Here is a 24,176-nt window from a genome sequence, read left to right on the forward strand (position 1 = left end):
AAGAATTAGTTAAAGATTCATTACGTTACGCCATGACGTAATAGCGAGTTGTCGATGTGATGGCATCGGTGGCAGAGGGTCAGAGGGTAGTGCTTGTCGCACTACCGTGACCTCGGAGGCCCCTAGCGACATGACATCAGAGGCGCCGAGCGACGTGACGGAATAGACGACGGGTATGTAGTGAGTCGGCGGGAACGAAGCGTGGCGGAAATTTTGAAAACTCAAAATGGTTGCCGGGATGAAACGAGGCTAAAATCAGAGTTAATCGATAACCAACCAATCAAGTGAACGAGAAAACAACCATGGCGCCAAATTTTAAAGGCGGCTAGTGTCGAGGAGGCGTCACTGCTCTCGCATTCTTCCAAATGCGGGTGGCCGGAGGGATCTCCAATTTTTTCATTTGTTTGCAAGTTGCACTTTCAGTTGCCTTTTTTATGAATTGTGTAGTTACCGGCAGCTTTTCTTCCTCTCTTGTACGTGGCGCTTAGCTGATCTGCTGTTTCACTGCTGGTATTCCCAGTGTTTTGTGCCAGTGCGCAGCGCGTCTCCGGAGGGCCGCCATCTCCGGCGACATCTTCCCTTTCGTGAGAACCGCGGAGGCCCTCAACAAGAGACAGTATGGCGCCATGAATCGTCGCTCATCATGGGTCTGAAGGGTGACAGCCTGGTCAAGCACAATCTCGCAAGAGCTGACAGAGACCCAAGCCGGTGGAAAATGCGGCGCAAGACGGGGAATGTCGCAGGCGCCGGGGCTGAGAGGAGGGCGAAGGAGCCTGGAAGGAAGGATGGACGGGAGAATAAAGGAGAAAAAGCGAGTTGACGAGCAAGGCCCGAGGCGACACCGCTGGCAGTGGGTCCTCCGGGGCCCGAAGCGCCCAAGACATCGGGGACTCCTCCGCCCCTTCGTTCCTTCTGACGAATACTCCGGCGCCAACGCAGCGGCTTGCAAGTTTGGGCACCCCAGCCTCTGCATCATGTACCCGTCAAAGTGGTTGTGAAAAGAAAATGAAGCCGCCCGGTTGTAACTTTCATTGATTCAATAAATATTGGGCATGCCGATTCCACAATATTTCAGCGCAATATTGAGTCGGCATTTAATAAAGCGCGTTAGAAATCGTTGCCTTTTTGAGCTCGTCAAACGACCATCTGACGCCATCGGCTGACATAAGCACTACCCAACAACGTCACCTTAAGACGTATATATCCGTTTTGATGCAACTAAGTTTGGCGCTGTCTCTATTTTCTCTCTAACATATCTTAAGTGGGGATGAAAGGATAGTGTATGATTAAAAATAACCCGAAGTATTTTAATCTCGTCTGTGTATCTAAGTTTTGTGTCTTTGAAATTGGTTGCCGAGTGCCGTATTCTTTTCGTATTGTAGTGAATTCCGATTATCTTGGATTGAACTCCAGGCCTGTGTTTTGCCCCCAAGAATAGATAGTTTCTAAAGCTTCATTTGCTGCTATCTCCGGTTCTGTTACAGATTTGAATATAACAACAAGCATAATATCGTCTGCAAAAGCTTGTGAGCGTTTCTTGGAAGCTTCAGTTTAAATATATCAGCTATCATCAAGTGGACTCAATGGGGATCCTTGTGGTGAGCGTGTCTGAATTGCTTTGATTATTTAGAGCGCAGCGTCCTCATAAATTATTTGTTGATTCGATACTATTGAATTCGAGATATGTTCATTAGATTTACGTGACACCTGTAAACATTTCTACTATTATTTTTACCTGAATTGAGTTAAAAGCGTTTTTTATGTCCAGTGAGATTATTGCTGTTCCTTTATTATTCAGTTTAGCTTGTGTTATTCGTTTCTTAACCTCTCTTGGTGCCGTAGTTGTAGAAGTATTCCGTTCGAAGCCGTGTTGATGTTTGGGTAGTAGGTCTTATTTGCAGAGATAATAGTGAATTCGAGTTTTAATTAACTTTTCAAGTGTCTTGCCTAGCATGGAATTAATTGATATAGGTGTATATTTTTCGATGCCTGCCACCGGCCCCTTTCGTAACGAGGCCTAGCAAGTACACAGGATTCGTGTGTGCAATTTCGGCGATTGCGGAGAGCGAATTCGCAAGTTTTAGCGCCTGCAAATAGCTGTCGAGCGTAGTGTTGGCCACAGTGCCCTCAAAGCGACGACTGCCTACATCGCAGCTGACGCGAGCGCAATTAGGGGGAAGTGCCGATATATGGCACGGGCATGCATAAGGCAGCCGGCAGCGTCCGACGTCGTCGACTGCGGACAACAAATCTGATTGTTTTCATTAATTCCAGCAATGTCCGAAAGTTTTTTTTTTAGCTCAAGCGATCTAAAATTAAATTTTGGTGACATAATAGAAAGCAGATACAATTAGCGGGAAGAGCCGGTATCCTACGCGAAGCATTTCCCAAGCAGGCGATATATCATCATCGGCGCTTATTGCAATGGTATCATAGTGCTTAAATGAGTAAAATAGCAATTTGTGAGCAAGAGTACGTAATATTTAAGATAATGAGAACCCACCTAGCGTTTTATGCCAAGCAAACGAGTAGTACTGTTTGCGCACAGCCATGTAAACAACCTCAGCGCGGGGCTGCAGTTGTCGTAATCGTCGCACTCCTGGGGCACAATGCGCACGCAGAGCAAGATGATAAATGCTGTACTATTATTTCAAAGCACTCATTTAGACGGCGGCGAGTATTCATCGGTGCGGGCAGTGAAATAATTCTAGTCACGTAGGGTTTTGCAAGCGGCTTGGTTCCTGCAAAAATGTTCTATGAGTCGAAGGAAATATATGCTCGACTTACATTCAGTGCGGAAATCGTCGCACTCGGCACTTTTCTCTGCTCCTTTCGCGCCTCAAGGTAACTGTAGTGCACCTTTTGATAAGTTGAGTTCAATTATCGAGCGATGAATAGCGGACAAGCATTTGGTAGCTAGCTGCGAAACGCTGCGGCTTTCACGGCGCACATCGTCGAAGGCATGCACGGCACGTGCCGCTTTTCACATACGGGAGCACTTGAAATCTAAAGTCTGACGAAAACTCGTCTGGTCGGGTAGAAGATTCATGTATGAAGGGTGATCAAGGCTTCCGTATGGAAGCCGAAACGTCTTCGTTTTAAACAACAACCTTTTGGTCGGCGTTCCTTTTTCTTCATACACGGGAGCACTTGACTGCTCAGAAGAGACCACACTCATAACATACGAACAGCATGCTTCTTCTAAGCGTAAATAATAAAGCGGGGGTGCATCGATTTCTGTTTCCTCAACAATCGGAAAACGGGCGCCACGGGAAAGTCCGCTTTCCCAAGGATCACTCAGCTCGCGTACTAAGTTGAAGGCTTCCCAAAAGAGAACACGGAAAATGCATTTTATTTCGCTAAGCTAAAAGAAAAAATTTTCGAGCGACCGCTCTCTACGGTGTGCATGCAAGCACCTCAACTATAGTGCCTAGAAATATACTGGCTAGTGTGGCAAGCGCGGGCTAGGCGAAGGTCCCGATGTCGATGATTTCCGGCGGCGCCCGCTTGGTGCGCTGTTGTGCGGGTTGGTGTAGAGTCACTGGAAGGTGGGTGCATCTGCGTTGAATTCGCGCCGTGATACGCGCGCTCGGAGGAGCGCAAAGCAAACTTTTTTTTTGTATTTAGAGTGCTCTTTTAAAAAAAATATTTCGTAATATAACTACGCGTAATATACGCGAGCTCGTTCACAGTGCGCACATTTTGCAGTACCAAATATAGATCAATTTGTTGACGTATTCAGCAATTTGCTTTCGCCCGCAAAAAACACGATACTAACCTTGCAACCGTTTTTTTTATTTACTAAGCTCTTGAGAGCGAAATTATTTCAGAAAGTCTTAAGCCCCTTACCACATAGCCTTCATTTGACCATACTGAAGTGAAAATAAAGAATGAATGACAATAAGGTTAAGCAATAAACTGCACACTAGCTGAAGGAACGTGCGAGATGTTCATTGCACTGGAAATTAAAACGTTGAAATTGAGAACATTATGGCAGTGAAATTTAAAGCGCCACCCTCGATTAATTTAAAATACACGCTGATATTTGGAAATATCTTTAAAGGGCTGATTTTGTTGAAGGCGAATAATGAACTTAATATAAACTTCCCCAATCAGAGCATTTAAGAAATGCACAAAACTTGCATTGCTTTAAAAAAACTACTATAGTGACATACGTTACGGTAATAATATTTCCGTTTTAAAATCTTGGAACAGCTCTGCTTCACAATGCAGAACATTAAAAGCAAGCATTTTCTTATTTCTTTCTCATGAAGAGCCTAACCCAGAATATTACGACCACGATTTATAATAACTCCACCGATCTCAACAGCTTCCTTATAATTCAACTAGCCCACTTACCGGATAGCGAGATGTTGAGAACTGAAGCTCGATGCCGCACGTAAAGACTGACATCCATATCCAAATCCTTTTATTCAGCATTTTTTTCCATAATAAGCCAGGAAAAAATACTGGGACAGGAACAAAAAGCTACTATCCTAGTAGCTTGACGGGGTTCCTGCCCCTGTCTTGGCATGGGTAGCAGACAACAGGCACTTATGTACAAAACTTAAATAACGCCATAATCATACACGCGCTCAAACACAACATCGCATAAGTCATTTACAGGTCAGATTAACAACAACAATAAGACAGAAAGCATAAAAAAGATAGAACATTCAAATGCACATTTGTGTCACATACACTCTTTGCCACTCCGGAATCATAAAAAAAAATAGCAGAGTTACATGCTTTGTGATATGAGGTATTATTTCCATTTTTTCTTTGAGATGTTACATATGTCAATATTATTTGCTTCCAATAGATTAAGGTACTTCGGTATGTGGTACTGTAGTCTGTGTAGGCCATAATTTGTGCGTGAAAAGGGAATTGACCAGAATTCTCTTTTTCTAATAGGATAGGGTGCTTCTGCATTTTTCCTGAGATTACAAAGCTTTATAAAAGTGACCCTGTCATGTTTTATGGCTTCTTTGTATTTCATAATGAGGTTAAATTGGTGGACATGCTGTAAAGGAAGCACATTAAAGGAGGAAAATAGTACTTGTGTATGGGCATCATAGGGAGCATTTGCTACGTGACGAATGGCTTTCTTCTGCAGCAGACGCAATTTGTTTGTGTTGCGTTGGCTTGTGTCAGCCCAGATAAGGCTAGAATAATTGATATGGGGGAGAAACAAGGAATTATAAAGCATAAGTTTAATTTTCACTGGAAGCATGTGCCGGAACCGAGAAAGCAAACCCGTAGCTTTCGCTAGCTTTCCTGCCACATGGTCCACGTACGTATTCCAATTTAAGTTTTGATTAAAGATTACCAAAGCATGCCACCAATTTAACCTTTTTCTCATTTCCATCCAGAATAAACAAGCTTCTAAAAAGTTGTATTTTATACCACTGTTTAAGCACTCCGTCGGATCGAGTCGAGCCACTGGTAATTACGTGCATGAGATCTACGGATATCTGGAAACATAAAAATATGAAAACAAAAATCTGGTCTCCTCCAATTACTGCACACATGAAACGTAAAGTACGTAATTTATTCACACAACAGTGTACAATATTATATAACAAATCAAGGGCTACATAAAGACGACAAAGTAGAATTATTCATACTTCACGCTACTGGTAGTGGCGCAACTTAAGGAGTTTTTGTCGCTGCCTTTGACCTTCTCTTTCCTTGTTCAGGTCCTTAACAAAAAATCTGAACACTAACAAGGCAAAACTTGACCACTTCGGACACATTTTCCTTCTCATGGCTAGAGCAGCCAAGCTGCGACAGTGAGAATGAACGTAAGCACTTGGCGATATCTAGCAAACTCTCTTCATGCAGAATATTTCTGCTGAAGAAAGCGGTGAATTCGCCCTCGATTAGCTTGACTGCAGTGGACAGGGCGGAACTAGGGTAAACAAGCCCACCGTTGTCAAAATGAGCCGTGAAGTGAGAACTCTCATCCACGTTTGCGTCATTTGATGTCACACGAAGGAAAGATGCACACTGCGGGCATGCGTTTTTTCCGATTGTATTCCTCGCCTCATTATCCAGCAGCATAGTAGATCAAGGCAGCGTTACTTTTCCTTTCTACGTACCCGGCATGGTCATTTCTGAGCAGAACACTATCAGTTGCCTGCTCGACTTCATCAACATTTCCATAGTCAAATAAATCATAAATAATGTTCAAAAGTGGCGCTGCCTTGGTGCTAGACTGTGATACAGGTGCTTCACTGAAGAGTGCTTTGATAACATCCGGTGAGCAGTTCGTACCTCTCAGTGGTTTTTCCAGGTTATAGAACGGCATTAAGTTAACAGTCACCAGAAACTTTGACACGGTAAGGTGGTCGTTACAACCGGATGACTGCCTTATAATGCCGAAAACGTTTTATAGTTTGCCCTGACTCAAACGCGATGTGAAGAAGTGGTCGTATCCTACTATGGAGCTAAGGTACGATAGCAAGTCTAATGTACTTCTTATCGTAACCCTTAGTCCACAAGCCGCGTTTTCAGTAAGAAATCCGCCCCCAGCTGGTTCTGCATGCCGCTGCCATGCGTCTAGGAAATGTAACAAATTTTATAGGAATTTTTCATCTGCAGTATCGCTTCGCTAGCTGGTTCTGCATGCCGTTGCCATGCGTCTAGATAATGTAAAAAAAATTCTAGCAATTTTTCATCTGCAGTATCGCTTCACTATCACACACCGGTCCTGTAGCAATGTCTGTATTCTCGAAATCGGAAGGGTTCTGGAGTTCCTCCGATGCTCCTCCACGAGAGACGCAATGAGAGCCAATTGACCCACGTATCATCGCCGTCGACTGCAGAACACAACTCGGGATCCACCAGCTCGACATTTCGCTTCCGTTGTTTAGGTGCCGGTCCTTGGTCGCAAATGTTTCGCACCTTCCTTTTCACCGTCTTTTTAGGTACAAGATGAGCTGGGTAATTTTCAAATACTGTAGGGACAGCATTGGGCTTCAGGCGTGGCTTCTCTCGCTCGAGTTCGTTCACGACGCCGTTCACCGCAATTTTAAATGATCTTTCGATACATTCGTTCTCAAAATGTTTTTCGCACACGACAGCCTTCGGTGTCAGCCTTCTGTCTGCCCTCTTGATCTTATTTTCCCATTCAGCAAGCCGTGCTGGGTCCGCCGGTGCAGTGAACAGACACCTTTTCTTCGTTAGACCGATAACCGCTTCGACAGAACGGAACAAAACACGTCCGCTCTTTGCATTGCCTCTTAGCCTTTAACATCAGCCGGAACAGGCAAGGGTACCGCTAACAAGTCGGCGCCTCTATAAAGGTCATGCTGATTGACCATAGCTCAACGGGTAAATACCTGTGTATCGTTAAACCAGCCAGTAAGAGTACGCGATTTGTCGTGCTGATTGACTCCTTGAAAATGCAGCGCGCATGCTGAAAAACAGCGCTGAAGCTGGCGCGTTCTGTCGTCCGCTTTCTAGTACCTTGCTTTTAGGCCATTTTCTGTTCTTAAAAATGTATAAACTTGTCCAAATTTCTGGCTAACTCTAATCAGCATGGCTATTTTATTAAGTAACGCCCACCAGCAAAATGGTGAAACTGTATTTGTGGCACCTAATGAAGTTCAAAATCCAAAGCGTGTAAACAACTGATCAACAGCTCATTGAAAACATTCATAAACAGGTAATCTTTATTTACAGCGGTGCTCTCGTCTTCCTGAAAGCGCCATGCTTTCGCACCAAGGAAAATGCCCTAATGATTGCGGTGGACGACACGGCGCACATCGTCGATGAGACGTCCGACTGCCCAGCCGGAAAACTTGCCTGTAATCACTTCACTGCTGCAGTGGTGTCCTTTTAGCTGATGGTTTTCTTGCAGCCTTAGATTGTTCAAATGCAAGCGCTGAAGGCACCGCTCTCAAACGAAGTAGAGCGAGCACATTCTGGTCGGTTTTGACGCATTAAAAAGTCCTCCTTCATGCCTTCTGATGGCCACAATCAATTTCTTGTAAATGTTCTGATCTTTTGTGATTCTATGGTTCGACACCTGAAAATAAAGTGAATATTACAATGTGCCTGGTCATGGTTTGAAAATGCAGGACTGCCTTTTTTGCCCCAGCTGCATTTTATGTCGTATAACACACGGAAAGCTATTGCGCCCAAAATGGTTTACGAATACTAGCAATCGAACAGATCAGTGCAGATGAGTCCTGCCCAAAAGCTTGATCTCGACATCGCGGACATGCGGATGCCGCTTCATTGCGTCGAGCTGTGGGGGCCCCCGATATGAGAATGGTTTCGTTGTTTGTACAGCAAACCGACATCGCGTTAATTTTTCCCCGCCCCCGGCGCCCTCTAATCTCTAGTTACAACGCACTGCACCCTTTAAACCCATTGCTTAGCCCAGCGTTAGCGTACGTAGGCACTAACTATTTGCACACTAAAAAATATTTTCTATTACCACCTCTTTTTCAAATGCCCCTCAAGTCATTCAGAGTACACGTACGCTGTCATAGCAAGCGGAAAATCTCCTCAGTTCGATTTGCTTTCACTGGCGGCCCGCATCCAGTTGCAATCAGCACTTGTTTTTATCCTCGAGCATGTTTGATAGGCGTCAGCGACAGCTGCGACGACGCGTGTACATGAACATGATACGAATGCGTTAGATAATCTGAGCTTCCGTCTTTCCCAGACAACCATTTCAGATCCAGAAGACATTGACAGAATGTACCGCCAAAAATACTTAATGTACAGAGGATGTTTCTTAATGATCACACTTTGTCCATTCTATGTCTAGAAGATGTCCCTATTGCCTCGGAATGGACATTACAGACTATCATCAGACGTTTTTAGGACAGAATTTGCGTTGGCAGTTGGGCAAAACACGCATGCGTGAAAAATATTCGTGATCCTCTTTGCATATTCTGCAATATTCTGCAAAGGCAAAGCGAAAGAAAAATTTTGAAATGCAATAGGCTAATCGCAAGGAAAACGGTTCGCGCGCACAGGTGTGATCGTTTGAACAGTTTATTAATTTAATTAGCATCAACACTACCGCGGCAATCCAGTCAAGCAATAAGTCATACTCGAAACACTATACCCACAAACACTATGAAACAAAGCTGATTGGAAAAACATTTTTTTACATATGTACGCATGCCAAGGTTACCGGATACATTGACATTCACAAGTAGACATGACGGTACGCATGCAAGGCGAGCCAATTAAGGAGTTGCCATAAGCAAAGTAAGTGACACCTTCATGTAGTTTATCGACGAGCTGCACTCACGCACACTTGGAAGTGGCATGCATTCAACGGGCTTATATATTCCCCACACATGGCCTTCCTGTTAGCGCCAGTGGCACTTGCCAGTCGAGCGAAGTTATTTCAGTGAATTACCAAACTTGTGACGGCAGAAACGAGAAGTCCAAGTAAGCATCATGTTGCTAATGCCTTTTATTAAAAATACCATATTTTTATGCTCTGCTGCCTTTGCGCAAACATTATGCAGACGCGTTAGGTGGCAACAAACGTGCTTCTAAAGTAGGCGCATCATTCATGAAGCTTCTCAGTGCATATATAGCAGCATAAACCGTTTGAAAAGCTTTCCAGGACACAAGCATTCGAGTTCCTTGTAATGGCTCAGCGCGCGAGCCTGCCTAATTTAATCGTGTCTGATTGTGAACGTTCACACAAGGTTCACTGTTAGTCTCAGCGATGTGCACAAAGTAACATTCTGACCATATCACAAAATGCAACTCAAATGGATGTCGACTAACAGATGATCTTTTGTAAATGCTCGCACGGATGTCTCATGGGTCTCTCAAAATGATGTTTGATATTGTGGATATCCTCTATTTCTGGTTCTCTGCGTTGACGCGCGTGCACCGTGGGCGCGGGGAAAGGCGGGCACTTACTTTTCATCCCGATTTGTCGAAGCGTCCGTACTGCGCAAACAGCGGCCCCCAGCAGTTCGCTGACATGATGTCACGTCAGTAAATGCAGCCGGCTGATCCAAAACAAACACCAAAAGTCCAGAAAACACGAACGCACTCGCCAATAAACGGCAGGCAAGCGAGCGAGGCAGACCTACCTCGCTCAGCCCGTTCCCGCACAATGGCGGCTGCAAAGAGCTTTGTGTAGCTGTGCATAGATGGTGGTGCTACGGATGCCATTTTGCAACTCGTCTATTATTTTATCTTAGGTTGAGAAAGGTGTAACTTTGTTATGAGATGGTATGGCTCTTGAGTTACTGAAATATCGTGTTGGCTCTCTGCTTGAAAGTACTGTAATGCTTCGTTGGCTTTAAAGGCAATCATAAAGTCAATTTGTATGATTCGTAAGTGTCGGGCTTTGAGATGTTGCATTGTGATTGTGCTTTAAAGCTTTTCGCTTTGTGAATGTTTGCTGTTATGCTTGGTCGCAAAGTTTTCGTCGTGCTGACTTCCAAGTAGATTTTTCTTTTGTTGCTGTATGTGCTTGTATTTTTCCGAAAGGGTGGGTTGCTGTAGTTTGTGGTGGTCACGTGTGGCTATCCACTGTGGCCGTCATTTATCTGGGTGCGCTCTAGGCGAGACGTCGTTTGATTTTTCCGATTTCTTCACGTCTTTGACATACGCTCGGGCAGTGTGGATACAGTATGGAACGTCTTGTTTTATCTTCCTGGAGTCCAGCATTTCTGCACATTAGGCAGGAAGGTTTGTCGTGGCGTCTATTGTTATGGTGCCCTTGCCCACCACAGTTAGCGCATCGCTGTGGTGCTCCTCACCCGTACGATACATGGTGCGGGCATTTAGTTCAGCGTGGAATCCTGATCAGGCAGAGTGGACATCTTGTCCATCTGACAATTAGATGAGTGGGGGCCTTTCAGTTGCTGGTAAGCTTTTTTTTTTGTCTGTGCAACGAAATTGGCCGATTTTCCGTTCTTTCCCCTCCATTCTTCCTTGAACTCGATGTCATCCTGGCTGCAGCTCAATTTGTTTCACTTTATGAGTGTTTCTGGCAGGGTGGCCATGTTTGTTTCTCCGTTCATTTTGACGATTTTGTACTCCAGCCGGCGAGCTCTCGGGGTCTTTACTTGAAGTTCGTGGAGGCTTTGCTTGCTGACCATCTTGAGGGATGAGAAGGTCGTTGATGTTATGACTGCTCCCTCTCAATGTCGTATCTTTTAAGTTCTTCCTTTAGTTCCTTCAAAATGACTTATTGGTTGAGTTTCTCTGACGGTGCTACGATTGCTTCTCGGTCTTTTGTGGGCTTCTTGTTCTGTCGCTGTAGGATGTCAGCGTATGTCGCCTGTGCCCTGGCTTCTAGTTGATCCCTGATGTACTCGTCGCCGCGTGAACTCTAAGGTGGGGGGTCTTCAATTTTATGACCTCGGTCAGAATGACGACCATATGTTCCCCGATGGCTTGGTTGCCTACGGAGACTGTTGAGACCTTTCTCAAAACTGTGAAAATTGTTTTTTCTTCAATGCCGGTGAGCATGGTGAGGATGTTCCTCAACTCTGGTCCGTCTTCTGCACCCTACCCTTGATTCGTTTCAGAGCCGCGTGGCCTTGCTTCCCGACATCGGCGTTTCGCTTCTCTCCCTCTGTGTGCCTTTCTTTCGTTGCCTTGATCGACCTCGTTCTCTTTTCGTACGCAATTGGAACTCACTTCCCTTCCTGTACCTCGTTTCTTTTACTTTCCATTGGTCTCAAGAAATCCTCTCATTTTCGGTCTTTACTCTTCTTTTTCTCTTCGTCCTGGTCTGCTCTTCACCTCCGGCGCCTGTGATAGAGTCCGATAGTGCTACTATGCAGCGAGGCTTACCGGTTGACTCGTGGTTTAGTGCTGTTCCTTTGTTACTGTCCTATAGTGCTGCTGCCGCAGTGTAGAACTGGTCCCGAGCAGTTGCTGTAGTTTTCTGTCCCAGGCAATTGTTTCCCAGAGAATAAAATGCATTTTTTTAATTTACTCGAGAAATATAGTGGGTTATAAACGCCAGTCTGGCAACCATGATTATGGCGCTGAGATAATTTTTTGAAGTTGTGTCGCAGCTTTTATACTGTATTGTTGCTGAGAAAATAAGTTTTCTTGGTTTTCACCATTGTTGGTTGATTTCAAGATGTTCCTGTAGCCTCAATGTACATCAACACTGGGTGTCGAGTTTACCATCGTTGTAAACCGAGACCTGTAACTCGCAGAACAGCGAAGGGGATCTTAATCTGGTGGGCTTGATATTCCTTTCCAGCGAGTATAGTGAACTAGAATACTGGTCTAATGGCGCGAACGGGAGGGCGCGGGCGTGCCCCTTTTTAAGCGTCCTCCAAATTTTCCTGAAGCGGTTCATCGGCCCCAGAAACGCATTTTATTCACAAAAATTTACACACGATTAAAAACATATTCACCCCAATTTTAGGCAAGGCTTGCATTGTAACTGCAAATATTTGTAAAATAAAAATTATAGGAAATCTTGGCTTCCTGGCAGGCACATTCTTCGAGCAACCAGCCGAAATTATGCGAAACGGAATTTCACCCTAACAGGCGCCTTCCAGATCTAAGCGCACCGACTAATTTTCTGGTACTCAGAATCTTCTTACTTCCGGTTGTTGAAAAATGGAAGGCGGTTTTGTTATGTAAAAAGTAATGATAGCTATAGGCCCTACAGCAGTGAGCTCGGCTGCCAAATTTTCGCAGTGGCCGGAGAACCAAATCTCTGTTTTTGCCTTAAACACCAATATCAAGGGTACTGTCTGCGTATAGCTTTATAGGAGGCTTAATCATTTCATGTAAGTACTTTCCAGGTCAGCTATAATTCATGCGAGTGAACTCGGCTGCAGGCTTGAGTTCGCTGTCGCTTCTTTAATTGGTCATTAGAATCAAATTCAGACACAACCTGTCTTCAAGACACCGTCTTTTTTTCTCTTTTCTACATAACCGTGCAGCTAACAATACGAAACAGCGCTAACGATACGAGCGCACATAGACGAGACGTACACATGAGCGCTCGTGTGTACGATGGAAAGAAACGCAAACAACCCGACGCCTACGCGCTCCGCTGTTGGAATTCATTTTGATACCTGGATGGTAAAAAAAAGACGTTATAGAGCCACCCTAGAAAGCATTACGGACGACTCTCGCGTCCTTTAGCTACCACCGAAGTAAAAGCGCGATGAAAAGAAATGTGAACAGCGGATCACCTCTTACCTATTGTCTCTGCGTCCTCGAATTGTTAGCGCTGTGTTTTAAGAATAGTCCACCACCAACACGCCCAAGCTTCTCCATTATTAGCTCCCTGTCACTTGATGCTACAGTGCAAGTGGAATGGTACGGCGGTATTTTCAGAATTAAGTGCTGCGCCTGCTGCATCTGCATATGTTGCCTGCATCTATAATTTATCATCAAGCTCCTGCGTGCCACTGGGACAGCTTTTTTGGCCAATATCTGCGCACAAAATGGCAATGGGGATGCAGGCTCGCGGTTTCCCGTAGAAACTGAGTGGGAAAGGTTGTTAAGTACAAGCCAGATTACAGTAGAACTAGGAACGTCTTCTCAGACGCTGGATATGGGTATTGCAGCCAGAACTAAGACTGGCGCACAATTCTGATAAGATGCTTAGCCAGATCCTGGCTCACTCTACTTGTCATCAGGTAACTGAAACCTGCACGTTCTATTCGGTACTTCAACAGTGACAATACTCTTAACTGTGTCGCACGCAGTCCTGTAGCTGTCGGCTTTCTTATAAAAGCCTTGCATTCCATTAGTCTGGTTTTCCCATGCACTCAGGTACGACAGAAATAAATGACGCTCTTCATAGAACACCAAGAGCGAGGCGCGAAAACGAGTGTTGAGTGCTCGTACTGCCCGGCCAGCACGGCGGCAGAGGCGCGGAGCTAGTAAAATAAAGCCCCTCAATGGACTTTAAGGGGCTTTATAGTAAAGGAAGCTGCAGCGCCCCTTGCGGCGAGGAGAGGCGTTTTGCTTCAACCGCTCCGCTGCCGCGCGCCTCCGTTTGCGCCACTAGACCAGTATTTTGTGGTGTCCTGCCGGCTGAGCGAGCAGACACTTACTTCAGTTTCTGTAAGAACTCAAGGTGGAATCGCAGATTTTCTGTATGCCTCGGGTGTTAATTTGATTTCCTTGTCGTCGCGTTCCGCCTCATGAAACCGACGAGCGGCTGTTCTTAACCTTGCTGCGAGTTTTCCGTAGAGAAAAGAACTTTTCCCGCCTTCGGCTAGATTTGTCCTTTTCTGGGTATTTGGTCTGACAAGTCGGATTCAACTCAAGAATGAAGCGGAAAATGCCTCTCGAAAGGACCTCCAGCCAATGGCGTCGATGGATAATCGTATGTTGCGGTACAGTAGTTGCGGTTAAATTGTGGTTTATTTCATGTCCCGTCAGGTTAACACGACGGATTAACCGCGACGTCATTAAAATCAGCGGACGTCACTTGCTGCAGGGCTTCATTTGAAGGGCATTTGCTGCTTTGTTCTTGCGTTGTATCCGAGTGACTGAAACACGACAGGAATTAAAGCCGTACTGGGCTCTCGAAACGATTTTCCCTCCGTATACTGTCTTCCGGTGTTAGCTTCGGGAAGTAACACTCGTCAAAACCCAGGATCTCCACTCAAGCTTGCCCACTTATATGGGCTCCGTGCGCTGCAGTTTGGCGCGCGCGGGTGGCGCCATCTGGTTAACAGCGGTGGCGAAAGGCGGACGCAGCCAACGCAGCTCTCTGGTTGTTTGCAGTGAGCGAGGCGAGCGGTGAGGTGTTTCGTCCGAAGGCGAAAACAAACTTGGATAATTATGGGTGCTCTACCTACTGCTGTGTTTACTCAATGTCATAACAGCTATAAAAACACTGCAGTCAAAGTACCGAATATATTTAAATGCCTTTCTTGGACATCGTGCATGCTCGCTCATGCACAGAGGGTATGCTGGAAATGAGTGCACTGTGGAATCAAATTCATGAGAGTGAACTGGGAAAGGGTTTACATTGACTGGGGTGTTTCGAACGTACCATCATTGGTAGGAGCTGCTTTATGTCTTTATGTAGAGCGAAGGAATGCGTTCAGTCAGTCACAGGAAATGGTCTACGGTGAAGTTCTTGGATCTAGCATCTGAAGTTTGTCTTCGTTTGTTATGCTCATCTGTGGTTCAGCGTGTCAATTTTGTTTCTAGTTTTTTTTTCGTGCGTGTGTGTATGCAGTGGGAGCGACGTCGTACTTCTGAGAGTGCTTATGTCGTTTTTCTCAAGGTTTCACCTAAGATTTTGTGTATTTATTTGCATCATTTTATTTCCTTCAGTGGTTTAAAATTTTGTATCTTTATTTGTTGCATTTATGAGATCTCAAATCCTGTTCTAGACGAATAAAAAGAAAAATAGAGAGTGGTTTAAATTTCTCTCTATATATATTTCTTGGATTTCACATCACTAAAACCTTAATTGCGGGAATTAATCTTTTGATTTTAATTAGGTTTATCGTCCCAATGCAACGAACGCTATGAGGGGCGCCATAGTAGGAGGTTCCAGATAATTGCAACCACTTGGAGTTTGACATCGCGCAGTACGCGGGCCTCTAGAATTTTGCCTTCACCGAAATGCGACCGCCGCAACCAGGATCGAACACGAGTCATTTGGGTCAGCAGCTGAGCACCATAACCACTGAGCCACCGCGGCGGCCTTTCTATAGTTAAATATTTATCAAAAGAGAAATACGACCAAAACAATTCATGTAATTGGTGTCTTCATGAAATTCCTGAAATGAAAGTCCTGTGGAAGATATTAAGCAAGAAACCCATCGTCTTTCTGTATGCTTAGAGCTATGCTTCTCTGAGAGGAATACACAAAGTAAGGAAGTGTCGATCCTGCAGGATGTAGAGCACTATCATCTGATATATATGTGTAGTAAGTTTGCGTTTTTCGCATTTCTAGCCGACCATTCACATAGTCGATGTCACAGTGGATGTAAATTACATAGCTGATTTCATTATTTGGATCAGAGCCTTGTTTCTCAAACTGTAAAGGTACTTCATTAATCTCAATAAGCTGAACTGCGCTGGCAGATATTGCAGTGCCGTCGGGACTGCAACACAATCATGGTTGCTCGGAATCGGTGATCAGCCCAACCTGAAAGCAATTGAAACGAAATGCAGCAGTGGTGGCGTCAAGGCTTTCAGTGCGTTGAAATCCGCAGAGAAGAAGGCGTTGACTTAGAATGGCATCGCGGTCAGTGCGCGTCTGCTATGCGGCGCAGGGCCACCACGGCCAGTCTCGAGGGGGGCGCGCGTGCTCTCCCTTCGAGAGACCGTTCGTGACTGAGCGTCCGGTTAACGCGGCGAGTGCCACGAGGCGGCGCTGGCGATGTGGTCGCTGCTGGCGCCACCATACCAGCGCACGGAGCCCATAGTGAATATGACCAGTTGATTGCGAGGAGCGATACGCAAGAGAACGACACACGTACAGAACGATCGAGCGCCTTGTCTTCCTCGTCGTTGCGTGTTTCGTGCCGTGCAGTCAGCAACTAGACCGAACAGACTTCCGACCATCACGTGCTTTAAATCCATTGCGACATCCCGCAAAGCTATGTGATTGAAGTTTATTTTATAGCGCAGCTCATAAGTACCATTTCCGGGTTGAGCATTACAACAAAGCTACAACAATTTACAACGGATTTAAACAAAAATAAAAGAAAAACAAGGCGAGCATGATGGCAACTGCCACCACCCCGTCTCAAAGGGGACGCTCCTACCTTCCATCCATCCATCCAGTGTCGCCGTCAACACAACCGACAGTGTGAACGAAGAGGACTGCGGAGGATGAAAGCAGGGCAATAACGAAGAGCGCAAGGAAAGCAGGTGAGGTACGGCAGGAGTGTGAGGATGGAAGCGAAGGGCGGAGGACAGTACGGCGGGATTGGAGAGAGTAGAGTTAATATGCTGGATGCTGCTTTTGGTAGCATATACAGTAACTCTAGGAGAGATTAGTGTCGCGCTCCCTCCTCGAAGGGCTGCGAAAAAGCACCCCCCAGTTGGAACTTTCTTCGCTGCGAGTCTGGCCGAAGCGGTGCTGACATGCCGAAGCCGAGGCCAAGTGCCACCTCCTTTCGGAGCCGCGTTTTCAGCCTCTTCATGATTGCCTATGCATGGTTCAAATACCTAAATAGCTGCGCTTAAATTTCACATTATCGGCAAGAATTCACAGCATGATTACGATTGTAATCATGCTGTGAATTTTTTTTTCATGCAATTTAAGAGCGGAGCGAAATGTAACAAAATACGGTCGCTGCCACTTGAAATTGTGTATACCATCCACCGCAAGGCTGATCTTGTAACTTACAATCTGCTTCAACTCTGAATGGCTGACTTTTCATTTCCGCTGTTTACCATGTCCCCCTTCTCCTGAGCAACCGTTTGAGGCCGCTGATAACAAGGTATAAAATAAAGCATAAATCATATAACAAAGTACACCCGCATCACAATTAAGGGTCTGTGTTCAGCATGCAGACAGAGCAGAGCTCGATGCAGCAGCTGGAATAATCGCCAACGAATTACATCGGAGCGCCAATGCTCCGTACTTCAAAACACTCTTCACCGTTGCATGCGAGCAAACAGTGGGCACCAGAGATTTGACATCCACTTTTATTGGCATTTTTCGTTGTTCCCCTCAGGCATGGCACATGCTCCCGGGGATCGCACCTTGCGCCACAATGTCCGAGTTCCGCGGACCAGCCGGGAACTAGCGCAGGGAACCGCTTTCCTTCGGGAACAAAGCCGGCACCGTTCGCAAGATTCGAGCCACAGAACACAGCGAAGGGGGCGCTGACGAAACACTGCACTCTAGTGACTTGTTTTATCAGCTGGTGTCCGCAATGCCAGAAGATTCCTTCCCATGTCACCGCTTTGAAAAAAATGGCCCGTTCGAGTATTACTGAAGCAGCACCTTACGCGCAGGGCAGTTTCACAAGCGCATTGTCTTCCTCTCATGACAACACATGGCCTCCGCCGCCCGCCAACTCGTCTCTCCATCTACGGTCACCCGACACAACACGCGTGAGTCGAGCAATACGAGTCAGCGGCGAAGTAGACGGCTGCATGCAGAGAAGCCATGCCTCAGAGTCGGTGAGAACTGGAAAATCCCAGCCCGTAGTCCAGTCAGTACATCCACAGTGCACAGGACATCTAGTAAAATATCATTCGCAAGCGAGGGCACCCTAATGTGCCTATGCTAGCTGATAAGTGGGAGACCAATGCACCCTATTTAACAGTTCCACAAGTGCCATTCAGTATGTGCAGCTGGTTCAGAGAAGTGCCCTATTCACTATCTGACTGAAAGTTTTCACTCCTCGGTTATTTTTATTTCTTCTCCTCTGGCTGTAAACCCCCTTGCAAAGTACAGGGGAAAATGGAAAAGATCATGAATGGCTACACGGGAAGCGTGAAAAATGAACTGATCAACAGCGATGGCTGGAGCGCTGCTGCCCTCATGTAGTACGTGGGATCGAGCGATAAAAAATAGACGAATGCACCCTTTGTACAACCTCAAAAAATTTTCCGCTGATCTGCACCAAAAATATAAGAACAGGCACGCCGCAAGCATATGAAGCACGGTGAGCCAATCACAAGCGAGCTCACGCACTTTGCGGTTGGCCAGCTCACACTACTCGACGCAGTGGTGGTCTATGAGCTTCGAGTGTGGCCAAGAACAGAGAACCCAGATCACTGTGCAAGCAAATCCAGGCCCGTTTTATGGAGAACATCTGGCGTGATCACGACTCGCGGTGACCGAATTTGGACTGACAAGGTACTGCATCCCCAAAACCAAGCTACTTCTTGCTGAAACTCAGCCAAGGTCCACGTCACGTGACCACACTTGCCGGCTCACCGGTATAGCAGCAGAGCATTTCTTGGTTGAGACATAAGACAGAACCAAAAGAGACCGTCTTCATTAAAGAGATGGAAAGAGCAGAGTGGGTCGGGGAACAAAAGCGAGTTAATGATATCGAAGTCGAGATCAAGAAGAAGCAATCGGCGAGATAACTGATGATACCTTAGGGTAATAGAGTGGATTCCAAGAGAAGGCAAAACGCTTACTTGTTTTCCACAGAGCAAGCAGAGGTTTCCTCTGGGGAAACCACTGTGGCCAAAATCCTGCTGGCTAATGAGTAGTAGTCCAGTTTGCATTTGGCTAGGCCAGAAACGTGCAATCAGCTGCACACTCACAGTAGCACAGTGATTCAGGCTGCTCCACATATCCTCAATGTGATTAAAATGCAAAATGTAGCACTCCCAACGTCGCAAAGCCTCCAAAATATAAGCGCTGGTCGCTGAATTTCTGGAGTTGCATAACATTTGCATGGAAGCATCTTCAAAATTACTGCACGAGGTATCAAGCTGACACCGGCATTACCATACTCTATGCACTACTGGACTGCTAGTTTTTGAATCTGGCACCATTCCTCCCCTGGCCATGGATGACAATGTTACCCAGGTAGGCCTCGCGAATGGCAACCTCGATGTAGCTGTTCTCATGAAATGGAACTTACTGGCTTTGCACGACAGTCAAAAGGAAAGCATAACATCCTTTGCACAGAGGCATTTATGACATTTCAAGCTACTGCCAACTGTCAGGGCTCCCAATGTCAGTAACCGCTTTAGGACAACATGCTGGAATGTCTAATACCTTTCATGACAACGCACCATCTGCCAATCAGTGATGCACGCCTGATACTATGTGATGCTTCCAAAGGATGGAGCTAATGCCTCGCCATGGGTGTCAGTTGAAAGGTATGGTATGTGGTTTGCAATGTGATGACCACTCAGCGATAGCAGAGAAAGAGTGTAATGAACAGAGTTTGAAACATATTTCAGCCAACAGCTCACAGGATGCTCTGAATGGAAGACGAGCTAAGTGTGTACCTTCAACGCTGGTGTCCGGTACATGTTAGCTGCGCAAGTGAACCGATTGAAAGACGTTCTTTAACAAAAGCACTCATGTGCACATTGCTCGAAACATCTCTGCGAGCATATGGCCCCATAGCCGTCACTGCGGCAGAGGTGGGTACTGATTCGGTAGTCACAGACTCCTTTAAAGCTTGGTGCTAGGGCCTTCTACCACTAATTCCTTGAGTTTCGCCCAGAGCAGAGCAACGGCCACGCTGTTGTGGGTTACTGGCAGGATCCAGTGAACTATGGATTATGAACCGCATGACGAAAATCCAGTAGAGGCTGGTGAGGCCACACAAACCAGCTCTCTGAGAGGGCCACTGTCAATGAGAACCATGTGCATACAGTGCATGTATGAAAGGCGCAGCTGGCATAGGCTTTGTTCCCGACATTGCACATGACAGCAATCAGTATTGTCACACAGCTCCCATCATTAAGTGCCAAGGTTGCTTCATTACGACAGTTGCATAATGTTTGCATGGAAGTATCTTCAAAATTACTTCGTTTCTTCAGGCACTCTTTGTTCAGAATGTTTTGCTACACCTTTGAACAGCATTACGTCACAATAAGGCTCATTGCTCCTTTATACCTGTCAACTGCTTTAGCATACTCCTTAAATATCAAAGCACTTCGCCAGAGGTGACCCACCAAAAACAAATGGATTGAGTGTGTAATCACCTTTCAAGATAGACACTTCGAGGAATATGCGAATATTTCCATCACCCCACCAGAGTTCAGTCCAATGAAGCACGAAATCTTCTCTAAGCTTCTGCAGTTACCCCTGCCTTGATTTCCTTCTGCTGGGCCATATCGCCTATGAATTTTTATTCTAATTCTCCATCAGGCTCATTCATAGCTGCCTATGGCCCCCTTCCTCAGGGTACCCACTCTGTCAAAAAACTCCACTGGCTGTGCTACCTGACCATGTGCATTTCCTTCAATTGTCAGCTAATTCAGGTCGAAAACTCTACACTGCTTCCTCTTAATGTTATGCCTATCTGCCCATCTGTATTTTCAGTGTCAGATACGTACAGGCATAAAATAGGAAATGCTCATACTTGTGCAACACAGCTGCCGAAAACATGCACACTTAACATGGCTAGCTTCATATTACACAAAACATTTCAATGTAGTCTTCAATGTCAGCATCATGCCTTCCGAGAATAGCCTGCCCGCAGGTCTTCCTGGAAGACTAAGTCATTCATAGACGCAGCCAAGCTACTCAAAACAAGACCCAAAGTAGACCCAAAGTACTTTTCTTTTCCCCCCTGAGGCAAAAACTGCCCTGCTGGAAAGCATGGGGCCTTATATTTCCAACAGGATGAACAAACATTACCCCTGCGTAATGGCCACAAAATACTCTGCAAGCAAGGCATTGTCAAAAGTTGCTCACTGCTGGAGATTCACAAAGCAAGACCATAAAACAGTGAATTGTGGCCGTCAACCACAGGCCAAAAAGGGGAACGACAGCTACAGATACATCACCACCATTACATTAGGCTGTCCAAAACCAATCATTCCAGCATCATAGTTGACTAATTGCAGCGTGCATAATTTTAATTAAACCTGTAGTCGACAATCCGAAGTCAATGCCTTCACAGCTTTGGTGGCAAGCTTTGAACACAGCTGTTGCATATTGCTAAGGCTAGCTACTTAGGAGTCACCGGATGCACACATCTGTTGTCAAAAGCTGCAACACCAGCTGACCGAATCAGTTCACACACAACTGCCTCCTACCAAATGCCAACAATTTCCCCTATACGATTTCTTTTCAAACCAATTATCGTAATTACTCGCTCGATCCAAGGAATGGTATGTGTAGGATAGCAGCATACATGGCTCACACCTTGCCTTAACAACCCTCTTTGCGCACGTGTGACTGTCAAAGGAATGCAGTAAGAGTGTTACTAGGCTTGGTGGACTAAGCGTCAACAAAATGCTGTACAGCGCATTCGAGAAGAGCACTACACGGACCGCCAAGAGCCACAGCACCGAAAAATTTTCGTTGCCGACTGCTCAGATTATTTCACAGTATGCATACCTCATTAGCTGCCACCTGCACATCAAACATGATTGCCTGAATGTGATGAGGACTTAGCTTCACTGCCAACTACACCCTGAGCTATATGATTGGCATCGAAGCAGGACAAGTGGTACGGACTGTCACAACAAGCTAAGTCATTTAATGGCCAGCTTAAGTGCCATTGTCAATACGCGCACGCAGAAAGTGAATAGCAAGAAAGACTGTGGCCCCATATCACAGATGTCACAACTCTAAACGGTCGTCATTCCCATCCCCAACATGAGCACGCGTGGCGGCTGCCCTGGTTGAACCGTCACGCGAGCGGCAATTTCCAGCTTGGTTTCACACGCCTGCTGGTCACCGGGTCACGGGCGAATATAAGAGAACGCGGGCCTGTTGGATGCACCGCACATCTGCGCAATTAGAAAAGCAGTTCAGACAACTAGTCACGAATCGGGCGCAGTAAAACGGCACCTCACACATTCGCACCACATCACTGAGCCAGAGCTGCAAACAATGGGTTTCGTCGCCGGTATACCGCATAGCAATCACACGTGTGGGTGCTCTTCTTCCCACGGTTCACTGTCCCAGCCGAGACGCAGGTATTCGGCGAACAGTGCCCTGGTCTGATGCAGCACCCTGTGCAGGTGGTGGCGGCGCACCATCTTGTCGAAGTGCATGGCCAGCTCGTTGTAGTCCATCCCGTTGCGCATGATCACGTCACGGTGCTGCAGCAGAAGCGTCAGGCACAGGAACATCATGAACGGGTTGCCGCCGCCCAGCTCCTGGGGCCGGGGCAGCCGCGCCCGGACACCTCCCCGCTGTTTGGGAGCCGACACGGCGGCGGCGTCGTCAGCCCACGGTCGCGGGTTGCTGACAACGCCAGAGTCCTCGGTGGAGGCCTCGCGCGACGAGGCGCCGCCCTCCTCGGACACGTAGCCCTCGCTCGCGTGGTTGGAGGCCGCGCGGCGTGACTCATCAGAGTCCTCCGAGTCGGAGGAGCGCCGCAACTTGGTGCCGTTGAGCTGCTGCTGCTGCGCATCGCCACCGGCCCCGTTGCACCAGGCAGTGGCGCAGTCGCCGCGCAGCCTCCGGTTCAGGCTGTCCAGCTCCATGCTCAGCTCGCGCGTCATGGTGGTGCTGATGGGCTCGTAGGCCTGCGAGGAGGAGTCCTCGTCCTCGCTGCTCGGCTGCTGTTCCTCCTCGCGCACAGTGGACGCAGAAGAGGAGGCCGGCGAGGCGTGTGCTGACCCCGAGCTCTGGCGCCGGATGGCGCGCACCTTGCAGTAAGGGTTGCCGCCGCGGGCTGCCGGCAGCCGAGGTTCGCCCGCGTAGGGCCGCTCGTAAAGCTCGAGCTCGCCCTCGGGTGGCGCTGGAGGCAGCGAGCTCCACAGAACCTCGAGCATGCGCAGAGCGTCATCGAAGGCAAACTCGCGCTTGAGCTCCAGCAGCAGCCAACGGTAGCAGAAAAGCAGGTCCTGGGCGCCACGCTCCTCCAGGTAGCGGAAGAAGACCGGATCGAAGTGCTCCACCAGGTCCGACAAGTGCTGGAACTTGAGCGTCATGGCTTCGCCATCCAGGTTGAAGTTGGGTGCCAGACGACGCATGAGCGCGCAGAAGCACACATACGCGTGCGGCTCGTCGCGCATCACCACCAGTAGCGGGGAGGCCAAGTCACTCATGCCCTGCACCACAAACACAGACACGCGCTGAGGACACTCCTAAAGGTACACGAGATTAACCGAGGAGAGGTGCTCTGTATGCAACACAAAACGCTAGGCCAGAAGGAATGAGACTCAGGCCAGTGCATGCTTGCAATGTGAAGAACATGTGTCGGACAGGTGCCAGATGCATCGGCGCACTATCCCATCACCCACTAATGCTTCCACATACCACCACTCTGCACAGTGGAAAGCAATTTCTCCATCCATATTTGTTGCTCGTTTTCCCAGGCAGCACCAGAATAATACAATGCTATAATTTTGTTTTCGTCAAGCATTAATTCGATGTTCTTAATGTCCTTTCTTGCAATCATTTTTCCAATGTTCAAAATGTTCAAGCATCGTTGATTTAAACATTATAAATGTAAAATTCTTGAATATGGTGATGCAATCCTGCACAAGCATGCAGGCCCACCAGTTCTGACAGTATACAACTTACAATGCTTTTCAAGATCCAATAATGGGGGCGACACTTCAGCTCCACAATACGACACAACATGCAATTGGTATACATTCACCTC

The 24,176-nt window shown here is 46.8% G+C and overlaps 1 protein-coding gene across 6 annotated transcripts in view; it reads right to left on the minus strand.

Annotated features, from left to right (window-relative positions):
- Nucleotides 1–17,593: 17,593 nt before the first annotated feature.
- The window catches only part of LOC144107268 (TBC1 domain family member 25), a 131,833-nt gene continuing 125,250 nt past the window's right edge, over nt 17,594–24,176 (minus strand). For all 6 annotated transcript variants that reach the window (XM_077640272.1, XM_077640274.1, XM_077640273.1 and 3 more), the window contains exon 7: nt 17,594–23,619. In XM_077640272.1, the coding sequence (XP_077496398.1) occupies nt 22,483–23,619 (1,137 nt within the window). In that variant the 3' untranslated portion in view covers nt 17,594–22,482. The remainder of the gene's footprint in view (nt 23,620–24,176) is intronic.

The sequence above is a fragment of the Amblyomma americanum genome, chromosome 10, assembly GCF_052857255.1.
Source record: "Amblyomma americanum isolate KBUSLIRL-KWMA chromosome 10, ASM5285725v1, whole genome shotgun sequence".
Taxonomy (NCBI): Eukaryota; Metazoa; Arthropoda; class Arachnida; order Ixodida; family Ixodidae; genus Amblyomma; species Amblyomma americanum.